Source organism: Pollachius pollachius (genome assembly GCF_949987615.1).
Source record: "Pollachius pollachius genome assembly, chromosome: 2".
NCBI classification, from domain to species: domain Eukaryota; kingdom Metazoa; phylum Chordata; class Actinopteri; order Gadiformes; family Gadidae; genus Pollachius; species Pollachius pollachius.
The window spans coordinates 17,933,891-17,959,521 of record NC_136935.1 but is presented as its reverse complement, the minus strand read 5'-3'; the positions used below and the strand labels follow the sequence as shown (position 1 = coordinate 17,959,521).

The following is a 25,631-nucleotide window of genomic DNA, read 5'->3' as shown; positions in this document are numbered from 1 at the left end:
TGCCGAGTTCGGAGCAATCCGATGAAAAGTTGGCATTTTCTGTAGTATTCGGCAAATGTTCAACAGCCTTTGCAACCAAGCAAATTGAAATTCAGGCCCCATCCACACTAACCCGGGTAAATGTAAAAACGCACATCTGCAATAAAAATGATCTCCGTCCACACTATCGTTTTCATATCGTTTTCAGAATGTTTTGCATCCACGTTCCACACTGAAATTATTTTGATAAACAGTTGTTGTCATGGTTACGTAACTCCGCCACGCCTCTCTGTTTAGATTACAGGTGCGCGATCAGCTGATATTTACAGTTGATCAGCTGGTTAATCATTTTCGACCCGGTCTTGTCCAGAAACGCTACTCCAAGTACGGTTTGAACTGTCGTCTTTCGGGTTTTTTACCTCCGGCGTTGGAGCAACGAATATGTTTGAGCATATCAGGGCCTTGAATGGGCAGTTCAACCATTTAATTACATTAAGGCCAAGTGAAAAGTGCTCAGAAAAATCCAAATTCTGTGACATATAGCAACTTTCTTTTTTTCACAGTAACGCAAATAGTTACTTTCCCTGGTAACTAGTTACTTTTAATATAGAGTAATTCAGTTACTTACTCAGTTACTTTTTGGAACAAGTAGTGAGTAACTATAACTAATTACTTTTTTAAAGTAACGTTCCCAACACTGTTGATAAGCCTTTGTCACAATGACAAAGACACTGCTGCATGGGAAATTGCAGCTACATATATTCCATTCAGGTGAGTTTCACGGCAGGCGGCCAAGACCACTTCTGTTGAGAAAAATACTTTGGTCAGTCAATTTAGAATATTCAGAGAAATGGAAAATAAATGGCATGAAAAGTTTTTTGATTTCTCCAGTAATCCTTCCTAAATTGCTAATTGAACCCCGGACGACCGGGTTCAAGTCCGACATGTTACCTCAAGACTATCTCCCTGATTTCTAATCTACGGTCAATATTACATTTAAATATGTTACGCTTAATACTACTTATTCATTCAAAAGATCGGCGATTTTATTGCCAGGCAGCCTCTCTGTTTTCATTAATGGTTACGCTGTTCCCTTTTTGAGTTATTATATGCTTGTACTCCTCATAGACCTCCACAAGCAGCTTCTGTTCGCCGCTGGAAAAGATCTCGCTCTGTCCTTTTCGGACATTTGATCCATGATTCGACATTCACGGTTCTGGGGTGGTTACATATCTCGTCAGTGCGCGTAATCCACGATAACATAAGCCTGGCTTGAACTAGCCTGAGCAAGGCGCGAATGAACTGGGTTGATGGAACGGCTTTAGCCTCAAGTGGAAGTTGGCGTTGGTTCTAACCAGGCTTAATCAACTAAGTGCCGCTTTCGTTAGCGACTTTGATGGAATACCCCTCAGGTTAGTTTGGTCGGATATATTGCCAAGGTTACTTAGCGGAGATTGCCTTAAGTCACGTTGATGGAGCGCAACTCTAGCTTAAAGTAGCGAGGCTAAGCAAAATAAGCCCGGCTTTGCCCTTAGCTTGGTTGATGGAATAATAATAATAATAATACATTTTATTTATAACGCACTTTACATCAACTTAATGACCTCAAAGTGCTACAATGCAATTTAAAAGAAATACAACATAAGGCCTCATTAATTGCAAAACGATTAAAAAATGTTTTAGACCCTATTATTTATGAAGTCCAATTAGGATTCATGAGAAAAATACATATCTCAAACAATATTCGGCTTGTCTTAGATATAATTGATTATTCATTTTTATGTCCTGATGATAGCTTTATCTTTTTCTTGGACTTCTATAAAGCTTTTGTCACAGTAGAACATAACTTTATATTTCAAACTATTGAGAAATTTGGTTTTGGTGTTTTTTTCTGTAAAGCTGTTAGAACAATGTACTCCAAAGGCAATAGCTCTATCAGATTATAAAATGGGACTTTGCCGAGATTTGAGCTGCAAATAGGAATCCGGCAGGGCTGCCCTGCCTCTCGCTACCTATTCATTTTATGTACACAACTTCTTTCTACCCATATTAAAAATAGTGCTTTAAAAGGATTTTCAATTGCAGAAAGAGAAGTGATCCTCACCCAACTAGCAGATGATACTACATTATTTTTAATTTTATTGCTATCAAAACAATATAATTACTTTCCGCAGCTTCTGGACTCTGCTTGAATCTAAAGAAGTGTGAACTTTTTTCCCTTAAAGAAAGCGACACCTCCCAGGTTTGTAACATACCAATCAAAGATAAGATTACTTATCTAGGGATTAATATAATGAAAAATGAGGAGGAGAGATGCTCTGTAAACTTTAATTTGATTAGTGATATCCTTGAAAGGACGAATATTGTTGACAAAGGCAAAAGGTTTATCTCATCTTACATATGCAGCTATCCCCTAGTTTGTCAACAGAAAACTCTAACTCCATTGATCAATTTGGAAAAACAAGACGTATTATGAACACCTTTAAATGCGGTGGTCTACATTTTCTTGATTTTATAACCCTTAATATTACTTTTAAAATAAATTTGATAAAGCATTTTCTAAAAAATCCCACATCTTCATGGAATTTTATACCTAACTATATTTTCTCTAAGGTTGGAAGTCTCGAATTTTTACTTTTGTATGTTATAAAATAGAAAGAATTCCCTTAATTTTATCCAAATTCCACAAACAAATGCTCTTAGCATGGTCGTTAATCTACAAACATAATTTCCCCCCACATAGGTGCTTCATCTGGAATAATCGGCTTATTAAATTCAAGAATAAATCTTTGTTTTATAAAAGTTTGTTCAATAGTAGCATAATTCTAGTATCCCAATAACTAAATGATAATGGAAATTTGCTGAATTATTCTGAATTCCTTCACACTTTTGTCATTCCAATCACCCCAAAAGAGTTTGCTATTGTTATGGATGCCATCCCATCTGGTATTTTAACTCTTGAGAGGGACTGGAAAACCAGACTGTTTACCAGCTTTGGACCAGTTAACCTCAGTTGGTAATGTCAGTTTCACTACCAAAATGAGGAATAATAATCGTAGCATTCGCTCTTTATTCCAGAGAGATGTCACCAGTACCCCTAATGTTGTTCCCTATTGGTCTAATTTTGCTTGATATTTCCCCATTGCTAAACTTGAATTGGGGAAATATCTTAAACCTTCCTTACAAATACCGCCTTACGAATAAAGAAAGAGAAGTCTCTTTTAAAATCATACATAGGTAGTATCCTGCTAAGCAATATCTCCTTAGGTTTAAGCGTGACATATGTGTTAACTGTTCTTTATGTGGAGTATGTACAGAAACAATGGTGCACCTGTTCTGGCAATGTCCTACACCACCACTTTCTGGAAAGATCTATCCCGATACATTACTGATAAACTTGTCTCAGATTTTTCTTTGTTGTGGAAAGATGTACTGTTTGGTTTCCATGACAACAAAATTAAAAAAACAGAAATATACCTGATTAATTTGTTGATCATTTTAGGGAAATATCATATTCACAAAGCCAAATTTAGTAACTCTAAACCTTCTTTTATTGCTTTTGGTAGGGAAACAGAGCAGTACATCAACACCATCTATGACTCAAAAAATAAGAAAGCTGCTAAATCCATTCAGTTATGCTCTCTTTTTAATGTATTTATTTGAAACTCCCCCTGGCTCTGCTCTTGATCAATGTATTTTCTGTATTAATGACTGTTTGTGTGTTCTTGTTTGTATCGTAAAGATTTAATAAAGATTAAAAAAATCAATAAAAAAAAACTCCCGACTGTTTTCAAGGCACCATCCATTCTCTTAAACACACACGCACTCACGCACCAGCAGTGCATGGCAATACATTTGACCTTTCAGATTCTTCAGTTCAATTCATTTTACATTTCTGCATTTTTAGCAATGCTTTGCGCTTTTCATTCAACTGTCAGTTTATTTGCTCCCACCATTTACATTTTTTAAATGGTTCGCATGTTTACATTTAGGCTTTTGAACTCACCGCATTTTCTGCAGGAAATGGATTTTCTAGTTATAAATGGTGAATATTTTCTCAGGAACTGATTTTTGAAATGTTATGTTGTTAATGTCGTTTTAATCTATGTGGCTTTATTAAAACATATTTTCAACCTCACTTTGTACTACAGCACTCACCGCATTATCTTATTTTGAAATCCTTCAAGCAGCAAGTGCGCGACACACGAGGTTACGTCACGGGCGCTCCAAGGTTACGCAACGATGAAGCGCGTCCACACCTCGGGATGCGAAGCAAAACTCCTTTGAGTGCGAGGCGCAGGGGACAGGAACGCGAAGTTTATGACATGTGAAGATTAGGGGAAAAACAAGTCGACCACCTTCAACGAGGAGAATCGACCTCAGGTTTCGACCCTAACAGGTGAGTTTGGGAGTTGCTGAACAATCCTGCTCGACTTGAGTGACGCGGACCGACAGGGATCGAAAAAACCCCGTTGCCAACACGGATCGCTTCCCCTTTCCCCGGTGTGGCTGAGCGGCCAATGCGTTCACTCTAAGGAGAGCCATGACCGAGTACTTGTTGAAAGTCCTGGTTGTCGGTGATGGGAATGTGGGGAAGTCGTCCTTTGTCCATCGCTATGTCAACGGGCAGTTCAACAAAGACTACAAGATGACTATGGGAGGTAAGGCCACATGTGTTTTTAGCACTTATCGTTCAGGCCAATCATGTTTTGGTTACTTCGGTAATTTGACAACAATCCGTCAATGTTTGACAGTCATCTCTGGTTGGATGTACCTCTCTCTCTCCCTCCCTCCCTATCTCTCTCGCTAGTGGATTTCTCTATGAAGTTGCTACCCTGGACAGACACAGAGAGAGTCAGACTGCAGCTGTGGGACATTGCAGGTAGAAAGAGTAGTATGGGTTACATAAAGGGCAATATCATCACAAACAGTAAATGGTTTCATACTGGATAACAGTGTGTGTCTCTTATGCTTGTGTCTCTTGGCGTGTGTGTCAGGCCAGGAGCGGTTCATCTCCATGACCAGGATCTACTATAAAGGCACGTCGGGCTGCGTCATCATGTTCGACGTCACCAACCCGGACAGCTTCCAGAGCTGCAGAGTGTGGAAGCGGGATCTGGACAGCAAGGCCATGCTGCCAGACGGGAACCCCATACCCTGCATTCTTCTGGCTAATAAGGTAGCGTGTGTGTTGTACACCTGTAGAGGCCTACAGCTGTAAACACAGTTCTGCTGACGGTGTACTGATGTTGTCCAGCCAGTCTTTGCAGCGTGTAAATTAATCGATTAGCATAATGATTTGCTTGAGACAATCCAGAATGCAAATTCAGCGATAGAGTTGGGAGTTATTTTGAATAATACCGTCATGTCGTAAGGCTTTTTGGCCTCTCCAGCACGTGATAACCGGTCATGGTTTAAACATTAACACGCAGGGCTATTCAGTCAGGCTCTGACCAGGTGGTGTGGACAGACAGCAGGCTCCTTGAAGGTCCCAGAAGAAGTTGAATGAAAATCTTCGATGACTTGAATGACAACATTTTTTTTTTTTTTAACATTTTTTTATGTAACCAGCAGGTCTCTTTGTCATTCTTTACTTCTGTTCACTCTCATCCCCATGCCATGTTTACTGTACTAGTTTTATACTCTCCCTCCGACCCATGCCCCCATCCATCTCTTGCCCTCTGTCTCTAATATTCCTCAGATAGCTCAGATTAATTACACCCTTTGCATTCTCTCTCTCTCTCTCTCTCTCTCTCTCTCTCTCTCTCTCTCTCTCTCTCTCTCTCTCTCTCTCTCTCTAGTGTGATCTACCCTCAAGGGTGGTGTCGACTGAGTTCATCAGTAAATTTAGTAAGGAGAATGGATTTGTGACGTGGATGGAGACGTCAGTGAAGGACAACAAAAACATCTCAGAGGCTATCAGGTGACACAACCGATACAGCCCAAACTCTCAAGTGGATCTAAACGATTGCCAATCTATCTTTTAAAAAATGCAAGCTTACAGTGTATTAGGTGAATGTGGTTCATTTAGTAGGATGGAATAAGATGTTTAACTAGAAAATGCACTTCCTGCAGAACATGTGGTGAGTGCTGTAGTTAAAAGTGAGGTTGAAAATATTTTTTAATAAAGCCACATAGATTAAGCATACAGAAACGTTAAATGGCTTAAATCAAGTGAAGGGATTTGAACAAGTTCAAAAGTCTAAATGGAGTAAACAATCTAAACATGCACACCATTTAAGAAAATGTAAATGGTTGGAAACAAATAAAGTGACAGCTGAATGAAAAGCGCAAAGCATTGCTAAAAATGTCAAATGAATTGAACTGAAGAATTTGAAAGGTCAAATGTATTGCCCTGCACTGCTGGTGTGTGGGTGTGGGTGTGTCTTTAAGAGAATAGCAAGCCGGTGCGTGATTAAAAGTGGCCCAATAGAGCGGGGAAAATAGCCCAATCTGGCAACACTGCCTATCGTCCTCCAAAAGTAGCCCAATCCGGCGGGAAAAACCAGCGTCAAGGTAAATCGGTGAGACCAACTGAAAACGAAGCCGGTATGAAACTGAAACTGTGATTCTGAATACAATTTAAATGATATCGAAATTCCGTTTAGATATTATTGAAGATACAAGTGTGTATATTTGTTAAATGGTTTGAACGAAGGTAAACGGTTGAACAATTATTGAGTTATGATGTCTTAAAGGAGAAATCCGGTGTAAAATGGATCTGGAATATGTTTAGTAGAATAACGAGTTGGAATGTTCGTTTGGGGGCAAAAAAGCGTGTATAGACGCATTCTTGAGTGGGCTGTTTTTAGCCGATTCTACCAAAACGCTCTAAACTTGGAACGATGGTGGCACGTGTTATGGTAAAAACTAAATCGCTATTTTAAACCACTTAAAAGGCTAGAAGTAACCCGACACTTCTTTGGTAGTATAATAAGGGTCTTAACATATAAAACGAGGCATTGATAACTTTGTAAGTGTACAGTAGATTGGCGAACACAGAGCTTGCGTGCTGTTGACGGATGTCACAATCTCTGTGTTCGTCAGTCTACTTATCGATTCTTAAAAGCAAGATGGCGTCGACGGGGGAATTATTGATGGTATTGTGTGTATAAAATGTCCTTTTTAATAAACAATCTGTGGACGGCCTGCAGCCACACCTCCTCTCACTGAGCTGTCTTGTGATGCAGGAGGTTGGTGGAGGAGATTCTGTCTATGCAGTGCGACCTACAACAGACCGGTGATGTCAATCATCTACTGGACACCCAGCTGGACCCCAACACCGGGTGCTGTTGAGCAGCCCTCCTCCCACCAACAACCTGCATATGACTACCTTTAGGACTGCACTCTCTGGGGGCTCTTGAGCAAGGCATCCAACGCCCTAAGCCCTGACCAGAATCACAGACCTTACTGGTTTGTGTGTGTGTGTGTGTGTGTGCCCAAAATGATAAAATAGCACCAAATGATCTTCAGGATTAAAAAAGAGACCAGATCAAATGTATTACTTTTTTTTTTTTATTGAGCACATAGATGAATCCTGGAAGTATTAAAAGGGAAAATGTTTTATGTATCCGCGCTTTTATTCCTAGAATCAGATTAGATTATACGTGAAAGGAAGGGAAAAGCTTAAAGAGCGTATGATGGAATTCAGGTATCAAACTGCAGGTATCAGTCACTCACGATCAGTGAAGACAATAAATGGAATTTAGAAAATGTAGTTTCCAAATTTTCCTTCATTGGTGAAAATGAGTGGATGGATTAGGGGTAAACAGTGGTGACATGTTTCTCTAGTTCTGTCCCGTGGCCCTCACTGTTGTCAAACATTCAGTTCTCCTTTTATACAGGAACCTGTTGCACACACAGGACTGAGCTCTACATGTATTTCTGTTTTTATTTGTTTGTTTTGAATGATCACTGCACACCTTTTTATTACTTTTTCACCTCACCACTTTCTCTTTGTCTATTTCGGGCTGGTCCTCTGTAAATTATTCTAAAATTTCAGTGATTCATTGAAGACTAAGCTTACGTTCTCATCGTTTCTACAATTGTATTGTTGTAATAGGGCTCACACTCTTTTATTGCGATTGTAATTGCACTACTTTTCCCTTGTTTTCTATATACTGTGTGTGTGCGCCAATAGCTTTCTAGTTTCCAGGTTTCCAACATGATTTAAGTTCACTTAAGAGAGATACGGGATCATATGCATGTGGAACATTATATGGGGAACGCTATTCAAGACCCAAGTTTATTTTTTTATTTCCTTCAGTTTATTTCTTCTTCAGTTAGTTGATTTGTTACAGGACATTGATATATTGCTGTGTCTTTTCAGGTCACTTGATGTCATGGTTCTATCAAACACCTAATAAATTATTTAACCTTGCAAGGTTTTAGCCTAACACAAGTAAATGTAAAAAACTTAAACAACTTACATTAATGGTAAATTACTATTGTTATATCAACATATTGTGAGCACATGTTGACCAAAAACAGCATACTCAAATTGACGGTTCAAATTAAAAGAGTCAAGTCAGGTTTGAACAACTGAACAGGCAGAAGATCTAGGTTCACCATCACTATGGTGAACCTAGATCTATGTATTGCCCTGCACCAGCAGTGCAGGGCAATACCTTTCAGATTCTTCAGTTCAATTCATTTTACATTTCTGTATTTTTAGCAATCCTTTGCACTTTTCATTCAGCTGTCACTTTATTTGCTCCCACCATTTACATTTTTTAAATGGTTTGCATGTTTACATTGTTTACTCCATTTAGGCTTTTGAACTCACCGCATTTTCTGCAGGAAATGGATTTTCTAGTTATAAATGGTGAACATTTTCTCAGGAACTGATTTTTGAAATGTTAGAAGTTTTGTTAGTCTTTAATTCAGTTTGTGTCACACATGGATCCTTAATATCGAAATCACAGCTACCTGTCTAATGTGGAACTTAAGGTTAGCTTTATATATTGTATATTAATGTGACATATTATTGTATACAATCAAATATGCACAATTATTGTACTGTGTAAAGGGTTTTACCGAGCACCAATATCAAACACATTAGGAAGGCAGAAGTATGTGGTAAACTACCTTCAGTGTGATATATTGAACAAAAGGGGGCAGCATAGGTCCTTTTGAGTTGACTAGAGACAGCGCAATAAAAACGGGGGAATGTTGAAGTGATATGATATTGACATGATATCCTGAAAATCATTTCAACACCTCCATGTAATACAAGTGTGATACACTTCCTAGATATTTTTTTTGTGTTTTGCTTCACCAAAAATTAACACAGAAAATGGGGCAGCTCAATATTAAATCTTTTTCAAACCGATCATGATGGCCTACTCCATGTTATAATAATGGATATCGTATCCAAACTATATTAAATATTATATGATAAAGAATGTGTAGAAAATAACATGGTGATAATTCACCATCCAATATTCACCGCATTTGTTCTACCAGTTATATTTTACAAATATGTATATTAAGCAGCACAAACGCTGCAGCTGTGCTGCTAAACGGGTTATTCTAAGCCATAATTATACTGATCACCTCTATACGTTCCTATGAAAACACATGGCATTTCAAATGCAGAATATACATATGGGATCTGCAATTAGTTCTCTCCACCGCCCACACATTCATCGGCCAGACAAATAGCCTAATAGCATTTTGAAGCACATAAATTCCCTTCATGAATGTTACTGAGATGACCCAAATTGTATCTGATTACATTTTTAAAAAAATCGAATTTAGCTCATAGATATTTACAGGAGAAAGACACGCCACATCCCAATCCATACACCAGGGTTGTGCCATTGATACCAAAGTATTTCCAGGTGTGGTCAGTTAACCTGCGCTGTAGCTGAAACTGCTTTTAAATGTCTTTAAGGCTCCGTCAGAACCGCTAAGCATTGGCAATAAGAGATTTCTAGCAGTGTGAGTACACTGGGAGCAGGTACACACCATGTGGCACGAGGGGCCCTCAAGGTTTTAAGGACTAAAGCAAATTAAAGACCGTATTTCAAACAGGTTGGGGGTGTGGGGCCAACATGTGTGTGAGTTGAGTGGGCCGTCAGGCAGCAGCTCTCTCTTCAGGGTGGGGTCTTCCATCGGGCTGCAGCCCACTAGTGGACCGGTATAGCAAGGGGTGGGTGGGCGTGGACCAAGGGTTATGTGTCCTCTCTCGCTAATCGTCAGTTTTTAAATGGCTTTCTATTCAATTCTTGCCACATTATAATATGGTGGCAATATGGTGGTTTTTGTATGTTACAGATTACTAAGTTAACAGCTAGAACCGAACACCATACCTTACCGTTTATATTGTATAATTCAATCCCATTGAACCCATAGAAATGAAGCTTCCAGAGTTCCCAGTTTTAGTCCACGAATCAGAGACTCGCTGGCACAGAAAGCTGTTTATATTTCATTCCTGCAATCTAATTGCTGGCTCGATCATTCGTTATTCACTTATTTATTATTTGAATATATGTGTTACAAAAAATTACATTGCAATTAAAGATGCACTAATACATTACTATTCATTACAATTATTGGAATAATCTTTCAGAATTGTTGTCGTTGATGTTTTAATTGCTGATCTAACGAGAACACACAGCGTTCCATGGTGTTAACAGTTCCAATAACTTTGCATCTCGTCAATGCACCAGCAATGATCAATGCCTAATTTTTCACTATATCCTACCTGTGCCCTGGTTCATATAAGGAGCAGACCCATAATGAGGAGTTTATGGGTTTATTGGTGACACCTTTCCCCTTTTCCCACCGCTGTGCAAAGGGTCAATAGGGCGTGTACATCAGAAGCGTCATGGCAGGTTATTTTGGCGAGACAACTCGCTTACTCGATACTGCCTCAAGCGAGTTGTAGTATAAAATCATAAATAAACGGGAATATACTGTAACATGTACTAATCAAAGAGTGGTTTCGCCATGTCTTTCATGATAAACGCTGTGGCAGTTTTAAACACAACAATGTCTCCCCAATAATGCCAAATTATTTCAAACATTACAATGACCCAAACACTATGACTACCGGTAATATTCCTATGCTGCCATGCTTCCTAATTAGAGGCGGGCATTGCAGTGTGACTTCGCGATGAACAAGCCCTATCATGGGCTACTTACTATCTTTTTTGAATTTTATTTTTATTTTTTTTGAATTTATTTTAAATAAATTATGTTATTTAACATGAAGTAAAAAGACAAACGTCCTGTTAACCACATTTATTCAAAGGCAGGGCCAGAGGCCAATCAAACGAGATTTAATTTCCTAACAGTGTGTCTTCTCATCAGTCTTGGTCGTAGTGCAGGAGGAACTACTCGTGTTCATATTTAAACAAGTTATATTCCCCCGGGGGAAACAGGTTTTCACGTTTATTTCACTCCATATCGAACAGACGGTGGAGGTTTTAATATTTTGGTTATGATGAGAAAAAAAACATTGGAATAATTAAACTTACATAATTGGGCTCACACACACACACACACACACACACACACACACACACACACACACACACACACATCCATTGATACAATGGCTGTTTACAAATCAAACCAAAGACACAAATCCAGTACTCCACAGTTGTTTCTCTGCTACGATCCCCGCTCCCTAACGGTGGGAGCAGCGTCTCATCCTCTTCGGCGGGAGTTGGCCGAGGGCCCGGCGCCACGAGAGGGGCATGCGGCTGGGCCAGGGGGCCAGGGAGGACAGGCCGGGGCCAGCCTGGAGCCAAGCTACCCCAGAGGGGCCCCTCATCACTCTCTCCACACTTCTGCTGTCAGGACCTTTGTCTCCACAACATTACTCACTCACTGGGGCCCTGGCTCCCAGGTAACTATACTGCTGAGCTGGTGCATGGGAGAGAGAGAGAGGGGGGGAGGGCGATGGAGGGAGAGGGGGAGAGAGGGAGGGAGAGAGAGGGGAGAGCGGGGGAGGGAGAGAGGGAGGGAGAGCAAGGGGGAGAGAGAGGGACGGAGAGCGAGGGGCAGAGGGGGGGATTGAGGGAGAGAGGGGAGAGCGGGGGAGGGAGAGAGGGGGAGAGAGGGAGGGAGAGAGAGGGACGCAGGGTGAGAGAGGGAGAGAGGGGGATGGAGAGGGGAGACAGAGAGCGAGGGGGAGGAAAGGGAGAGCGGGATAAAGAGAGTGTGACATATGAGGTCCTGCGGAGCTGGTTTTGTTCCTTGCGGAACAATACGGATACCTTGCTCTTCTCCTCCGCTCCTTCTCGGCGGGTTTCCATCGCAGGGTTAAAGACGCAGCAATGATTGATTAATTGAGTTTTTATGCACAAGTTTGAACACGTTTTCAGAAAGTGATGCTGATGCAATGCCTTTCTGGAAACGAATGAGTATGTTTTAATTCATGTCAAGATAAAAGAAGTCTTCAAAGCCATCTGTCAAAATTTGTATTAATAATTTATTATGGTAATGATTATTTATCCATTTACATTTCATTTGTTGGAGTAATATCTTTCAGTGATCGTTAAATACCTGTCAAAGCAAAAAAAACATTATTTGCTTTCAGGGTTTATATTTCATCGGAATGCAGACAACAAGAGGCTTAAAGGAAAGAGGTTTTTATTATTGATTTAGGGATTGAACAAATAGGGATTGAATACACAAATAAATTGATTATTCATTATTGAATTATGTGAATACTTTAGATTTTTGAATTCTTTCTTATTGGATGAATTTAACAACAACAACAACGACAACAACAACAACTACTTGCTGCGGTGTATCTGCTCGTTTCTCATTCCACTAAACAGAGAGTAATAACAGGTTGCGCGATCCATTTGATGTCTCCCATCACCGCACAGCCTCTGTGCTTTACCGCCGTCTCTCTGAATGAATATGGATTTTAATGACTTTCCGTGGGCTGTCTTCTTCTTAACTTTCCATTTACTTCCAGTGACTATTCAATCCCCCGCCCTCAGCAGAGACGTGGCCCCCCGGGGTCCCCGCAGACCGGCTCCGTGGAGCAGGCGGGAACAGCCTGAACGCTGCTGCTGGCGCCCTGCTGGGCTTTTTAAATGTTTTCTAGACCCATTTTAGAGGTTTTTGTGTTTTTATTTACCTGCTAATTATCTGTCTTAATTCTTATTGAGCAATTTTACCATACCTCCCCCTCTAAAAAACTTTTCAATTCAATTTCATGTTTTTTTATTTATATACCTTTTTTTTTACTTAACTTTGTCAAAAGTTGCCACTTTGTCTTTCATTTGTGACGCATGAAATATTGACGCATGAAATATTCAATTCTTCCACATGCGTTCAGTGTGTGTGGGTTTGTTTGTGTGCACGCTTGTGCATATATTTGTGTCCGGGTGTGTGTGTGTGTGTGTGTGTTTGTGCATGTGTGCGCGTGTGTATGTGTGCGCGCCCGTAGCAGTAAATATCCGTGCCAGTTCTCCTGTGCTTGGCTTCTCCCCGGTCTCTGGTTGTGTGTGTGGCAGCTTTGTTAGCCATCAAAGGCCTGAGCAAAGATACATGAGCTTAATTGTAGTTCTTTATGATGGAAGATAAAGGCAGGCTGGGCATCCATTTAAAACGCCTTCATCAGAGTACAAAGAGCAGATGACTGACCGGGACATAATTGGCAGAGGGGGCCGAGGGATTGGATGAAAGAGGGAAAGATGGAGGGATGTTGGGAGTGGATGTGGATGGAGGTAAGAAGAAGAAGAAGAAGAAGAAGAAGAAGAAGAAGAAGAAGAAGAAGAAGAAGAAGAAGAAGAAGAAGAAGAAGTGAGGGAGGAGTCATAGTACATCTATTTGTGTGTGTTTGGTGTGTGTGTGTTCGAGAGGGTACATGTGTGTGCGTGCATGTGTCTGTGTGTCTGTTTGTATGTTTGTGTGGTGTTTGTGTGTGTGTATGAGAGTGTGTGTGTGTGTTTGTGTGTCTATTTGGGTGGTGTTTGTGAATGTGTGTGTATGAGAGTGTTTGTGTGAGTGCGTGTGTGTGTGTTTGTGTTTGTTTGTCTATGAATGTCTGTGTGAGTGTGCGAGTAAGAGCACGCACGCGTGTGTTCGTGAGGGTACGTGTGTGTGTGTGTGCATGTGCGTGTGTATGTGTGTGTGTCTATTTGTCTGTTTGTGTGGTGTTTGTGTATGTGTGTGTGTCTGTTTGTGTGGTGTTTGTGTGGTGTTTTATGTGTGTGTATGAGAGTGTTTGTGTGAGTGTGCGTGTGTGTGTGTTAGGGTTAGGGTCTTCTCAAAGTTTAGAACTTAGTAAGTTGTTTCCTAACTTAATGCTAAAACTTTAAATGTACTTTCATATTAAACTTTTCTTGAGCAATGCAGTTGATGAAGCACATCTATTTAGTTGACTATAAACGTGTAAATTCACAGATTTAAATGTATTTGTGCAAAAAAAAGACAACATATGGATTGTTTATTGAAGAATTCAAGTTGTCTCACATAATGTGAGACTGAACATACTTTGTAACTTCAGCATTTGGTAGATTTAGCTGAATTTGTGAATCGTCTGTAGTAACAGCTCACAGCTTGTTAATTTGGCTCAATAATGTTGGCAAGCACCTTACATCTCAACTAATTTGTTTTTCTCTATCTGCTGTGGTGCAATCTGTCTTCTTCACGACACAGATAAACGGCCAGCGTCGTTATTTTCCTTTAAATTATATTGAATGAGCATGAGAAGACCGACTTGAGACAGATGAACACACAAATGCATATATTATAGTAGCAGTGGCATTGTAGCTCGCATACCCAAGACGTCCACAGCCTTTAGCCTCGGAACGTGCTAGCATCTCTTAGCTCTCAGACCCCGCCCCCTCTCTGACTCTCTCTCCCGCTCGCCCTCTCTCCCACTCGCTCTGACATGAATATATGAGTGTGTGTTTTTAATGGGAGCAGTGAAAAGGCCTGGGTTGAGTTAAGTGGCCTTAAAGGAATCAAGGGGTGGTGTGTGTGTGTGTTGGGGTCGGCGGGGGGGGGGGGGGGGGGGAGAGTGAGAGAGAGAGAGAAAGAGAGAGAGAGGGCCCTGTTGGGCACCATGACTAATCAGCCTTTCTCACCAGGGTCAAGACTTTCTGTCTGGGTCCGTGGTTCTCTCTGCCGTCGAGGACTGGCCCATTCAGCCACACAATGTCCCTGTCAGTCCCGACATCACTTCCTGCCTCCGCTGGCTCCAGCCTTCGCAGGGAGACACAATATTTCACAGCTCCTAACAATGGCCTGTCTGCCCGCACCTACCATATGGTTACTATGGGCTGCAATATTGACACACATCACTAATTATTCAGAGAGGCTGAGGGAGACCGGCGGGAAGCCATCAGGGAGCGGGCGAGAGACAGAGGGAGAGGGAGAGAGGGAAAGAGAGAGAGAGAGAGAGAGAGAGAGAGAGAGAGAGGAGAATGAGAGAGAAAGAGGGGGAGAGAGAGAGAGAGATATAGAGAGAGAAAAAGAGAGAGAGGAGAGAGAGAGAGAGAGAAAGGGGGAGAGAGAGAGATAGAGAGAGAGATGGAGAGAGAGAGAGAGAGAGAGAGGGAGAGAGAGCGGGAAAGGAGGAAGACGTCGGAGGGTGAGGTATTTTCTTGGAGACAGGTTGTGAGAGAGAGACAGAGAGCCCCCCCCCCCCCCCACAGTGGGGTCCTGGATTCCTTGGAGTCAGTGGTCTCTGTAGCTCTAAAATCACATACCAAGATATCAGATCCAGTCTGTAGAAACACAGATATATACACAGAAACACAGAAACAAACAGGTGCTTAATGAAAACTACCGCTTCAGTGGTACATTTGAATATGCAGCATATTAATTGAATAATAGTTATATATGCGTTTTATATATGAACATATATATATCTGTATATATTTATATATATACTGATATAATTTTTTTTCTTCTTATCATTTATCAATATAAAACGGTCTATACCTATATATATATAGACCGTTTCATATTGATAAATGTACAATTTGTCTTTTTCATATATTGCTAAAGTGTATATATATATATTTATCTAAACATAGAAATCGTACATGTAGGTGCTGCTGCAGTCTTGTAGTAGTTGTGCGTGGTCAGGGTAAACGCCTCACACTGCGTGTGTTCTTTGCAGTCAAATGGACATCTGGTTAAGGTTGTGTAGAAATCCAGGACACCTCTGCTCAACATATGACTTGGCTTTTATCTGCACTGGGCCGTCCCTATGGCACAGCACACACAGCACCACACCAGCGCCATACCAGCACCATACCATCACAATACCAGAACACTATCAGCACCATGCCAGCACAATACCAGCACAATACCAGCCCAACACCAGCCCAATACCATCACAATACCAGAACACTATCATTACCATACCAGAACAATACCAGCCCAATACCAGCACAATACCAGCACAATACTAGCCCAACACCAGCCCAATACCAGCCCAATACCAGCACAATACCAGCACCATACTAGCACAATACTAGCACAATACCAGCCCAATACCAGCACAATACCAGCACCATACTAGCACAATACCAGCCCAATACCAGCACAATACCAGCACAATAGTAGCCCAACACCAGCCCAATACCAACCCAATACCAGCACAATACCAGCACCATACTAGCACAATACTAGCACAATACCAGCCCAATACCAGAAGTATACCAGCACATTACCAGGACCATACCAGCACAATACCAGCAAAATGCCTAATTAATACCAGCACAATACCAGATCAATGCAAACTCAATACCGGATCATTTCAAGATCAATACTAAATCAATGCCAGCCCACCATGCACACCAATAGAACACCATGTTACATTTCCAGGATAATTGTACAGAGAAAGCAGAGGCAGGTTGAGAGCAAGCTGGATTTTATATTGGTGAGAAACAATGTGTTTTGGACATAGTGAATGTGAGCCAACACACCCCTCTCTGTTAGTCTCTGTTTACTGTCTGCTGTAGCATCATGAGGCTGCTGGCCTCTCATTGTATTTCTTTTATTTGGTGCTTCAGCGCAGAGTGTGTTGTTTACTGAGTTAACCAAGTTAATTATAAAGGTAATTAATACAATGGAGCAAAACAATTCATTCCTGTTCTGTCACCCTCCGTTCCCAAGCAGCGGCTATACCCACACCCCCCACCTCCCCCCTCTCTCTCTGTCTCTCTCTCTCTGTCTCTCTCTCTCTGGTCTGCCGTCAGAGCACCATCCGTCTCCCCGGTCCGGCCCAGGCGGCCCCTGCTGGGTGGGAACTCCTCCTGGGCAGTGGGCCATGACAGGCCCATGTGGGGACAGACTGATTGACAGCCCTCACTGAGGGGGACGGGATTCCTCACTTGTCAATCAAAGTGCTACCGGACGTATGGGTGCCGTGTTTGGGCGTTTTGGGAGGATCATAAAGAGGTGGTGCGCTGCATGGAACTAAATGATTTGTTTCTCCTGGAACAACATTCTGTTACCATAACAAGGCGGATGGGATTAACATATTCTCTCGCCCGCTCTCTCCTTCTCGGCCCCGCCTCATCTTCCTCTCAGCTCCTCCTCCTGTTCCCATCCTCTTCCTCTTCTCCGCCTCTCTGCTCCTCTTCTTTTTCTCTCCTCTTCTTCTCCTTGTATCCTCCACTCTTCCTCTCCTCCTCTTCCTTCCCCCCAGTCCCTATAAGCTAGGTAAAGTTAGCTTGTTGGCCAGGGCTAAAGGTGGCTTTAGGTCCAGATGTTGCAGAGCCTTTCAGAGCCTCTCTCTCGTGGTCCTTGGTGTGATGTGCTGGGCCACATCTGCCTGGACAGAAGTATGCCATATTGCCTCCCATCTGTCACACAGTACACACTTGCATGCAAATGCACACACACACACACACACACACACACACACACACACACACGTGCGCGGGAACGCACACACACACACACGCACGCACACACACAAACACTCACAAACATGTTCAGGCAGGCACACACACACGCGCACTCTCACACACACTGGCACACACGCATACACATATGAACACGATGTGCCCAGATAGTGCCCGTTTTAACCAGGTCCATAAAGAGAGACATGTAATTCATGGGTGTGAAACAGAAGATTTTTAAAGAGAGCTTGGAGGACTGGGGCAAAGCTGGACAGTTGGCAGCTGACGGACACATGCTCTGTTCCCGTTCACCACACGTAAAGCTACACAAAAACACGCGTACAAGCAGACAGTCACACACACACAAACAGACACACCCACACGCAACCACAAACACACCTAGCAACCCAAAACCACAGTAGTCTGAAATGATAAGGCTTAGGATGCACAATTAATAGTGTAATAAATCCATAGAATACCTTTTATTTCAATCTCAATACTCTGGATTGATAAAAAGGTAATGCACAAGGTTGGTGGATTTACTTTCAACCCTACCCTTCAATGTTTTAATATTTCCTCCTTTTTATACCGGGTTATGTTCATATTCTGATTATACTATATTCCTCTCCATCTTCCCTTGCCTTCATCTCGTAAACTCTCCATTCCTCTGTTATGGCCGGTGGTGTGTGGGCGAATGTCACCCCTGTCCCAATGTTGCTTCGGGGAGCTGGACTCCTTAGCCCCGGTGCTGTCGGCAGCCATATGCTGATGTTTTCATATTCTGCAGAAGCGAGGCGGGGGACTCGTAAAGACTATAGCTCGTCAGAATTACAACCCTGGCTAATTCTGTGGCGCGAGAGGAAGAGGCCCCTTCTGTCGCGCCGTTAAAAGCCCCGGTCCCCAAGTCCTGCAAAGTACCGTGGGCTTGGGATAAACACCGCACACCCGCAATGTAGTGCATCAATGGAAGCTACCCACCCGTACGATTTGTGCCGTGGTATCGCTTTAATACTCCTTGAGCGCCCGAGTCAGAACTCAGCGGCTAATGTTTAATTTCCAGGACCCTATTAAGCATTGACTACCGTGCGGAAAACAAGACGCTCTTCGACGTTCACCGCGCTTATTGTGGCGACCGGACGCATGGCTGCCATTCCACTGCAGCAGGCTAGCCGCGCGGTGCCAGCTAATCTATATTTCATGCCTTTATCCTCCTCCCTTTGTTTAATTGGGCAGTTAAAGGAGCCCGGAAATTTACCATTGACGGACAACTTTTACCTTTGCCGCAAAGTTTAGCTGATGATAAGGTTCTAATGGGCTTGGGAGTTTTTGATTAGCTTGCGCTTAGCGGGCAACACTAGCACCTTAAAGCAGTAACAACGATGTTTAGGGTCCCTAAAACAGACCTAAGAGTGGTAGTGCAAACAGCAATTAGACAAACCTCACCTACCGCATCAATAATGCATTAATGATGTCGGCCCTTATTAATATGTGTCTTAGTATAACACTAGATAATGAGCTCCCTGTCACCCTTAAACATCACCGCAATGCCTACTGTATCCCTTACAGACAATTCCTCCCCTCAGGATCCAAACAAGTGAAAGCGAGCTGCTAATGCAACATGATGCGCTTGGACTTCATTTCCCAGGGGGCGAGGGATACGACGATAAGAGATGACAGAGAGAGAGAGAGGGAGAGAGAGAGGTGTTAAGACATGTCTATGAGCCTCCGGCTTCTCGGGGAGACCTTTTCGAGTCGTTTCTTTCTAAAAAAAAATGTACGAGGCCGAGCGATGCCATTGGTCGACCGACGGGCCGGATCCCCCTGTGTAACAATCAGGTCTGTTATGTAAGTGTTGGGTCTGGCGTGCGAGGCGCCCGGGCCACGCTCGGAGGCGGCTACTCGGCCGCTAATCGCCGGCCCGGCGTGCTGCGGCGTGCGGCTGGCAGATGCCCGCTCCAGCTGGTGCAGGGGGGATGGAGGAGGAGGGGGAGGGCGGGGGAGGAGGGGGTTTATGGGCGAGCGGGAGCCCAGGAACGGCCCGCGCCTCCTACACCCCTCCGCCTGCGCTGGCCGCCTCCGCCGCTGCGTTTAATGAGTCACGAATTGCCTGTTAGTCTTCTGCTCCCTGCTGTTTCCGCACTCCCCTTTCCAGAACAATCCCTGAAACACATGCTGCCCTGCTCCACAGAGCAGACAGACAGGGAGGCCGCCGCCGCCAAACCTGCTGCCAGGGAACAAAGTTGTCACCACTCTGCTCTCCCTCCCTCACTCTCTCTCTCCTTCTTGCTCTCCCTCTCTCTCTCTCTCTCTCTCTCTCTCTCTCTCTCTCTCTCTCTCTTTCTCTCTCTCTCTCTCCCTCCCTCTCTCTCTCTCTCTCTCTCTCTCTCTCTCTCTCTCTCTCTCTCTCTCTCTCTCTCTCCCTCTCTCCCTCTCTTTCTCCATCTCTCTCCCACTCGCTTTCTCTCTCTCTCATGGTCTCTTTGTCACGCTGTCACTTCCTCTCGCTCTCTCTTTATCTGTCTGTCTCTCGGCCCCCTGTTTCTCTCTATTTCATTTCCCTCACTTGCTCTCTCTCTCTCTCTCTCTCTCTCTCTCTCTCTCTCTCTCTCTCTCGCTCTCTCTCTCTCTCTTTCTCTCTCTCTCACACTCTTCCTACCTGTGTCTCCCACTCTCTCCCTGTCCCCCTCTCCCCCTGCCCCTTGTGTTTCTGTGTGTTTCCTCACTGAGGCAGTGACGGGCAAAGCTGCAGTAAAGCTGCCTCTTTTCAGATGCTCTGCCGACCTCATCAATATGGCCGAAAACCCGTGCCCATTCCGGGGCCCCCTGATGGTGACACAACACATAAATGGCGGTATAATTGGACCGCTTTTGTTGCTCCGCGCCGTGTGTCCTGTGTCCTTACGAAGGCTACTCAACACTTTGAGGGAGAACGGCGTCGCATTAGGGCGGCACATGGCGCTACACACACGAAGGCTGAGGGGGAACTGGCGAGGCGATGAGACGCCAAGCAGGTGGTGTTGACACAGACATGTTTTCAGTCCCCGAAGAAAGCGCCAGCGTTTTAATGAAAGCAAAAATAGAATAATTAATGTAAAGAAGCAAGGAGGGCCAGGAGAAGACTGGTGTGAGAGAGGAAAGAACCATACACAAACACACACACACACACCACACACACACACACACACATATATACACACACACACAATTAACTAGCAATGGCGAGGCCAAGGAAGACGTCCGCGGGTGACTGATTCATTCGCCGAGGCGTAGGTACACACAGACACACAAACACACACATACACACACACACACAAACACACACCAGCACACACATGCACACACACCACACACACACATCAACACAAACAAACACACCAACACAAACACACACACAAACACACACACACAACACAAACACACACACACACACAACACAAAGATATATACACACACACACATAGTGAATGAACACAGACATGCAGTCAATCATTAACACTCCACAAACACAAAAACACAAGTATGCTTAGCAACACACTAATACACCCCATCACTGACTCACACAAACACACAGTTACAAACAACACACAAGTGCACACAGCGTATTCCTTCAGGGGACATAAGGGGGTTTGTTATCAACGCAAGGGGATGTTCTGTACCTTGGCCAGAGGTTTGCTTAATCTCACCTATTCAATATGTATGGTGGAGACAGCCAGGTGGCTCACACAACTGTTGCTGGACCCCCTTGCTTTTTTTGTCCCGGGCAAAAAAAGGTTTCTGGCAGTATATCAAACATGGAAACTAAAACAACCGAGCATATCAATCAATATTTATTAATTTTCACTTGAAATCCTGAGCTGAAGTTTACTGCTGCTGGGAAGGAAACAGCAACAACAACAACATCAACAACAACACTTGAAAGGCATTCAGAAGTTCTGTCAAGTTGGTAAAAGTTGTGACTATTACCAGTAGGAAGTTTTAGTCAACAGGCCTGAACGACGGCCCTTAAGAGACACACACGCACACACACACACACACACACACACACACACACACACACACACACACACACACACACACACACACACACACACACACACACACCACAGACACATACCACACACACACAAAAAAACACCTAACAAACACACACACACAAACAAACACACAAACAAATACAAACACACACACATCACACACTCCACACAAACACCACACACACACACACACCACACACACACCAGACACACACAAACACTAACACCCACACACATTCCACACACATACACCCACTCACAAACCACATACACACACCAAACATCAACCAACAATACACAAACCACACACACACACACACACACACACACACACACACACACACACACACACACACAGAAACACACACACACACACACACACTTACCACACACACACACATACCACACACACACCACACACACACACACACACACACACATACCACACACACACCACACACACACACACACAAACACGCACTACACACACACACACACACACACACACACACACACACACACACACACACACACACACACACACACACACACTGTCTCTTCCTGCCCTGCCGGTGCGCGGCCCCAGCTCTCAGCAGGCCAGAGAACCTTCTCTGGAGTCTTGGCACCAGGCTGGCCTCTCTGCCCAGTGCCATGACATCTCCTCCTGCTGCCAGCCTGCCCCTGGCGGCCCGTGTTGGCTCAGGGCTTCTCCACATGGGCATTCCTCTCATGGTACAGGTCAGCCAGACAAGAGGAGATCCTGGGTGATGGGGGGGGGAGGGAGTAAACAATAATCCTGTTTGACTCTGCCCTCGGCCCCAGAGAGCAGGGGCCTGTCTCTCTCTCTCTCTCTCTCTCTCTCTCTCTCTCTCTCTCTCTCTCTCTCTCTCTCTCTCTCTCTCTCTCTCTCTCTTTGTCTCTTTCTCTCTGTCTCTCTGTCTCTCTCTCTCTCTCTCTCTCTCTCTCTCTCTCTCTCTCTCTTTCTCTCTCTCTCTCTCTCTCTTTACAGCTTAATTAGCAGAGAGGAACTCTCGGCTATTCAACTCTGTTTCCCCTTAAATTAAAACACACAAACACACACATACCACACACACACACACACACACACAAACAAAAAGGCCCTCATCCAGCTTTCTCCCCGCCCCTGTGTGTCCGCCGTGACACGACCACGTGCTTTCCCTCTTCAGTGGGACCCAGAGGGAACAACATTCCTGAAGGTACTGACAGAGAAAGGGGGCAGAGAGGAATGTTGTCCGCTCATCAACAAACACGATAAAAAACTTTTCGTTAGGATTGCCAGTGCTTTCATCATCTCTGTCATACATACATAATGAGCATTTAAACAATTAATCCTTTATAGAGGAAGGATTATGTCGACTTGTCAATACTAGAGGAACACTGCATGAATTATAAGATAGAGGAAGATTACTAAGAGCTCTAGATCTTCCTTCGCTTGAGTACAGTATATCTGGATCCCTCACCACAGTACAGCATACCAAATCATTTCATGGCTCCGGTGTTTTTTGGACACAGAACCACCAGCCTCCGCAGTCCTCTCTGTCAGATCTCTCTAGCTATGCTGGCGATTGGGGTCAGTACTTGAAGGGCTTCTGGGCTAGAAATGTTTGTCTGTCTTTCTGTCTCTCTGTCCGCTTGCTGCTTCAGACCCCCCCCCTCTGCCCACAGCAGGAGATCCACCCTGGGTTCAGCCTCTGCCTCTGCAGCATCGCCTGCCTCCTCCATCAATCCTCCTCCTGTGGATGCCCTCTAGAACCCTGAGATGATGTCTGGGAACCCGTGGACAGAGCGGACTCAGAGCGGACGCAGCGAGGCGAGGGACTTCCCTCGCTTCGCTGCGTGTCATGGTGGTAAAGGGCTTCCCACATCCACCTCTGTCACCCTGACCAATGCGAGACACCTGTCCAAGCTGACGTAGAACTCCACCAGTTGATAACGGATGTCCGAGGCAGACAATGTTTCGGTTTTTATTTTTTGTTTCGATAATGGTGATGGTGAAGATAGATATAGGAATTTTCTTAATGCTATGGGGAGGTGCATGCAGGCTTCCAGTCTCACTTCGTGGACTGCATGACTGACTTTGCCTTACTGACCTTCCTCTTCCGTCAGATTGCATGTCTTAATATTGTTTTTTACTTCTTAGTGTCAACTACAATATGGTTTTCTGTGTTTCTCAGAGATTTTCACTGTAAGAAGAAAGTGTCTCTCTGGTCCACTGAACTTCTATCCGTCTGCTTTATTGACTGGATACAGTCCGTCTGGGCGGTACCGTGCTGCAGTTCCTTCAGTCTTTCAGATTTGTACCTCACTTTCTCACTGTCTTTCTCTCCCTCACTCTGTTTTTCTGAGACCCATCTCTCCATACCTCCCCCTTGTCATTCTTTGTTTGATGGCTTTTATGCGTGGTTCACATCAAACACCGGAACCAGATTGATTCTCATGTGAACAAGGCTGCAGTCGGGGGCCAAAGACACCTCCTCCTCCTCCTCCTCCTAGGCTCCAGGGCCCCTCCATGGGTTTGACCCCATCCCCCCCCTCGGCACAGGATGGACCGTGCAAATCACAAAACACACTGCCTTTCACTTTGTCATGTCAGAGGTGACGTACCCCATACAAGCATTCATACTGTTGTCACTGTGGCACCTCCCCCCCCCCCCCCCCCCCCCCCCCCCCCCCCCCCCCCCCCCACCACACACACACACACACACACACATCCCTGCGGTCACAGCCTCAGTAGGGTCTCCATGGCGATGTACCTGGTCCCAGGGGCGGCTGCATGGCAACCGTGTAAGACACATAGTGTGCATGTGTTCCCTCCGGTCTGTAATATTGGAACGGATTGTGCTGTAAATGGAGGGAATGAGCTGGAACTGCGGGAACCAATGATTATCCCATGAAAGCTTCTTGAAATCAGTCACTTTCATGTCGGGCTGATCAGTGAAGGGACACAGTTCTTCTGTTATGTTGAATCTAATAGTGACCTGTCTGCAGGTGCTTTGGCTATGCATCATTTCACGTCAGTTTTTTCATAATTTGCACCCCCCAGTGAATTTGATTGATTCCACAGGTACTGCTTTACATTTAAGACAAACATAAGTTTGTCATAAATACACACATTCTTATTAGGGCTATTGTATGCTGGATAAGTCGCAGAAAGTGAAAAATGATGTGAAAAAAATGCACACTGACTGTGAGTAAAGCTTAGATAAAAAAAAAAACATTTTTAAATTAATTTGCAAATAAATTAAGGAAAAACTGTAGAAATCACTGGTACATAGCATTGCTTTTTTCATTTTTTTTTCCAAAAAGGAGTCAAATCTCCAGCCATCACAATAATCACTGTAAGGTGGTCTATCTTGCTTCAGAACTTCATTATTTCTCCGTTATCCGCTGGGGAGTTCAAGGTTAAGCCCATGTCCCGCGGGAGCACCAGGCCTGTATGAATCAAACCATTATGTTGATATACACACGGGCATTGTGGTGATCTTCTACACTCGTTGTCTAGCCACAGCATTGACGAGCCATCAATAAATTCCCCCTAAACAAGTGGTGTTTTGACTCTGGCCTGTGTTTGGTTCAAATGGATGCCCAGCCATGAAGTTCATCCCTGGGACACTGGGCCAGTATTGTCAATTTCCTGACTGCTTGAAGACATAGTGCTCCCATAACTTAGGGTTTAAACAGCCCCGCTCTTAAACTTCGTTGTGGCTGAACCATATTTAACCCTTCAGTGTCGGACCACCCGCTAGGGCCTAGAGCTGTGGCAGCC

The 25,631-nt window shown here is 43.9% G+C and overlaps 1 protein-coding gene across 1 annotated transcript; it reads left to right on the top strand.

The window, feature by feature from the left end:
* Nucleotides 1-4,243: 4,243 nt before the first annotated feature.
* On the top strand, nucleotides 4,244-8,635 carry LOC307071895 (ras-related protein Rab-7L1-like). Its single transcript, XM_079731021.1, has 5 exons — nucleotides 4,244-4,640; nucleotides 4,790-4,861; nucleotides 4,977-5,158; nucleotides 5,781-5,902; nucleotides 7,170-8,635. The coding sequence occupies exons 1-5, from the start codon at nucleotides 4,523-4,525 to the stop codon at nucleotides 7,273-7,275; spliced, it is 600 nt and encodes a 199-aa protein (XP_079587147.1). The 5' UTR covers nucleotides 4,244-4,522; the 3' UTR covers nucleotides 7,276-8,635.
* The last annotated feature ends 16,996 nt before the right edge of the window (nucleotides 8,636-25,631 follow it).

Excerpts from the sequence above, each read along its gene's own strand:
- LOC307071895 (XM_079731021.1), top strand. The coding sequence starts at position 4,523 with ATGACCGAGTACTTGTTGAAAGTCCTGGTTGTCGGTGATGGGAATGTG. Across the intron at positions 4,641-4,789 it reads CTACAAGATGACTATGGGAG|TGGATTTCTCTATGAAGTTG; the intron begins GTAAGGCCACAT and ends CTCTCTCGCTAG. Across the intron at positions 5,159-5,780 it reads GCATTCTTCTGGCTAATAAG|TGTGATCTACCCTCAAGGGT; the intron begins GTAGCGTGTGTG and ends CTCTCTCTCTAG.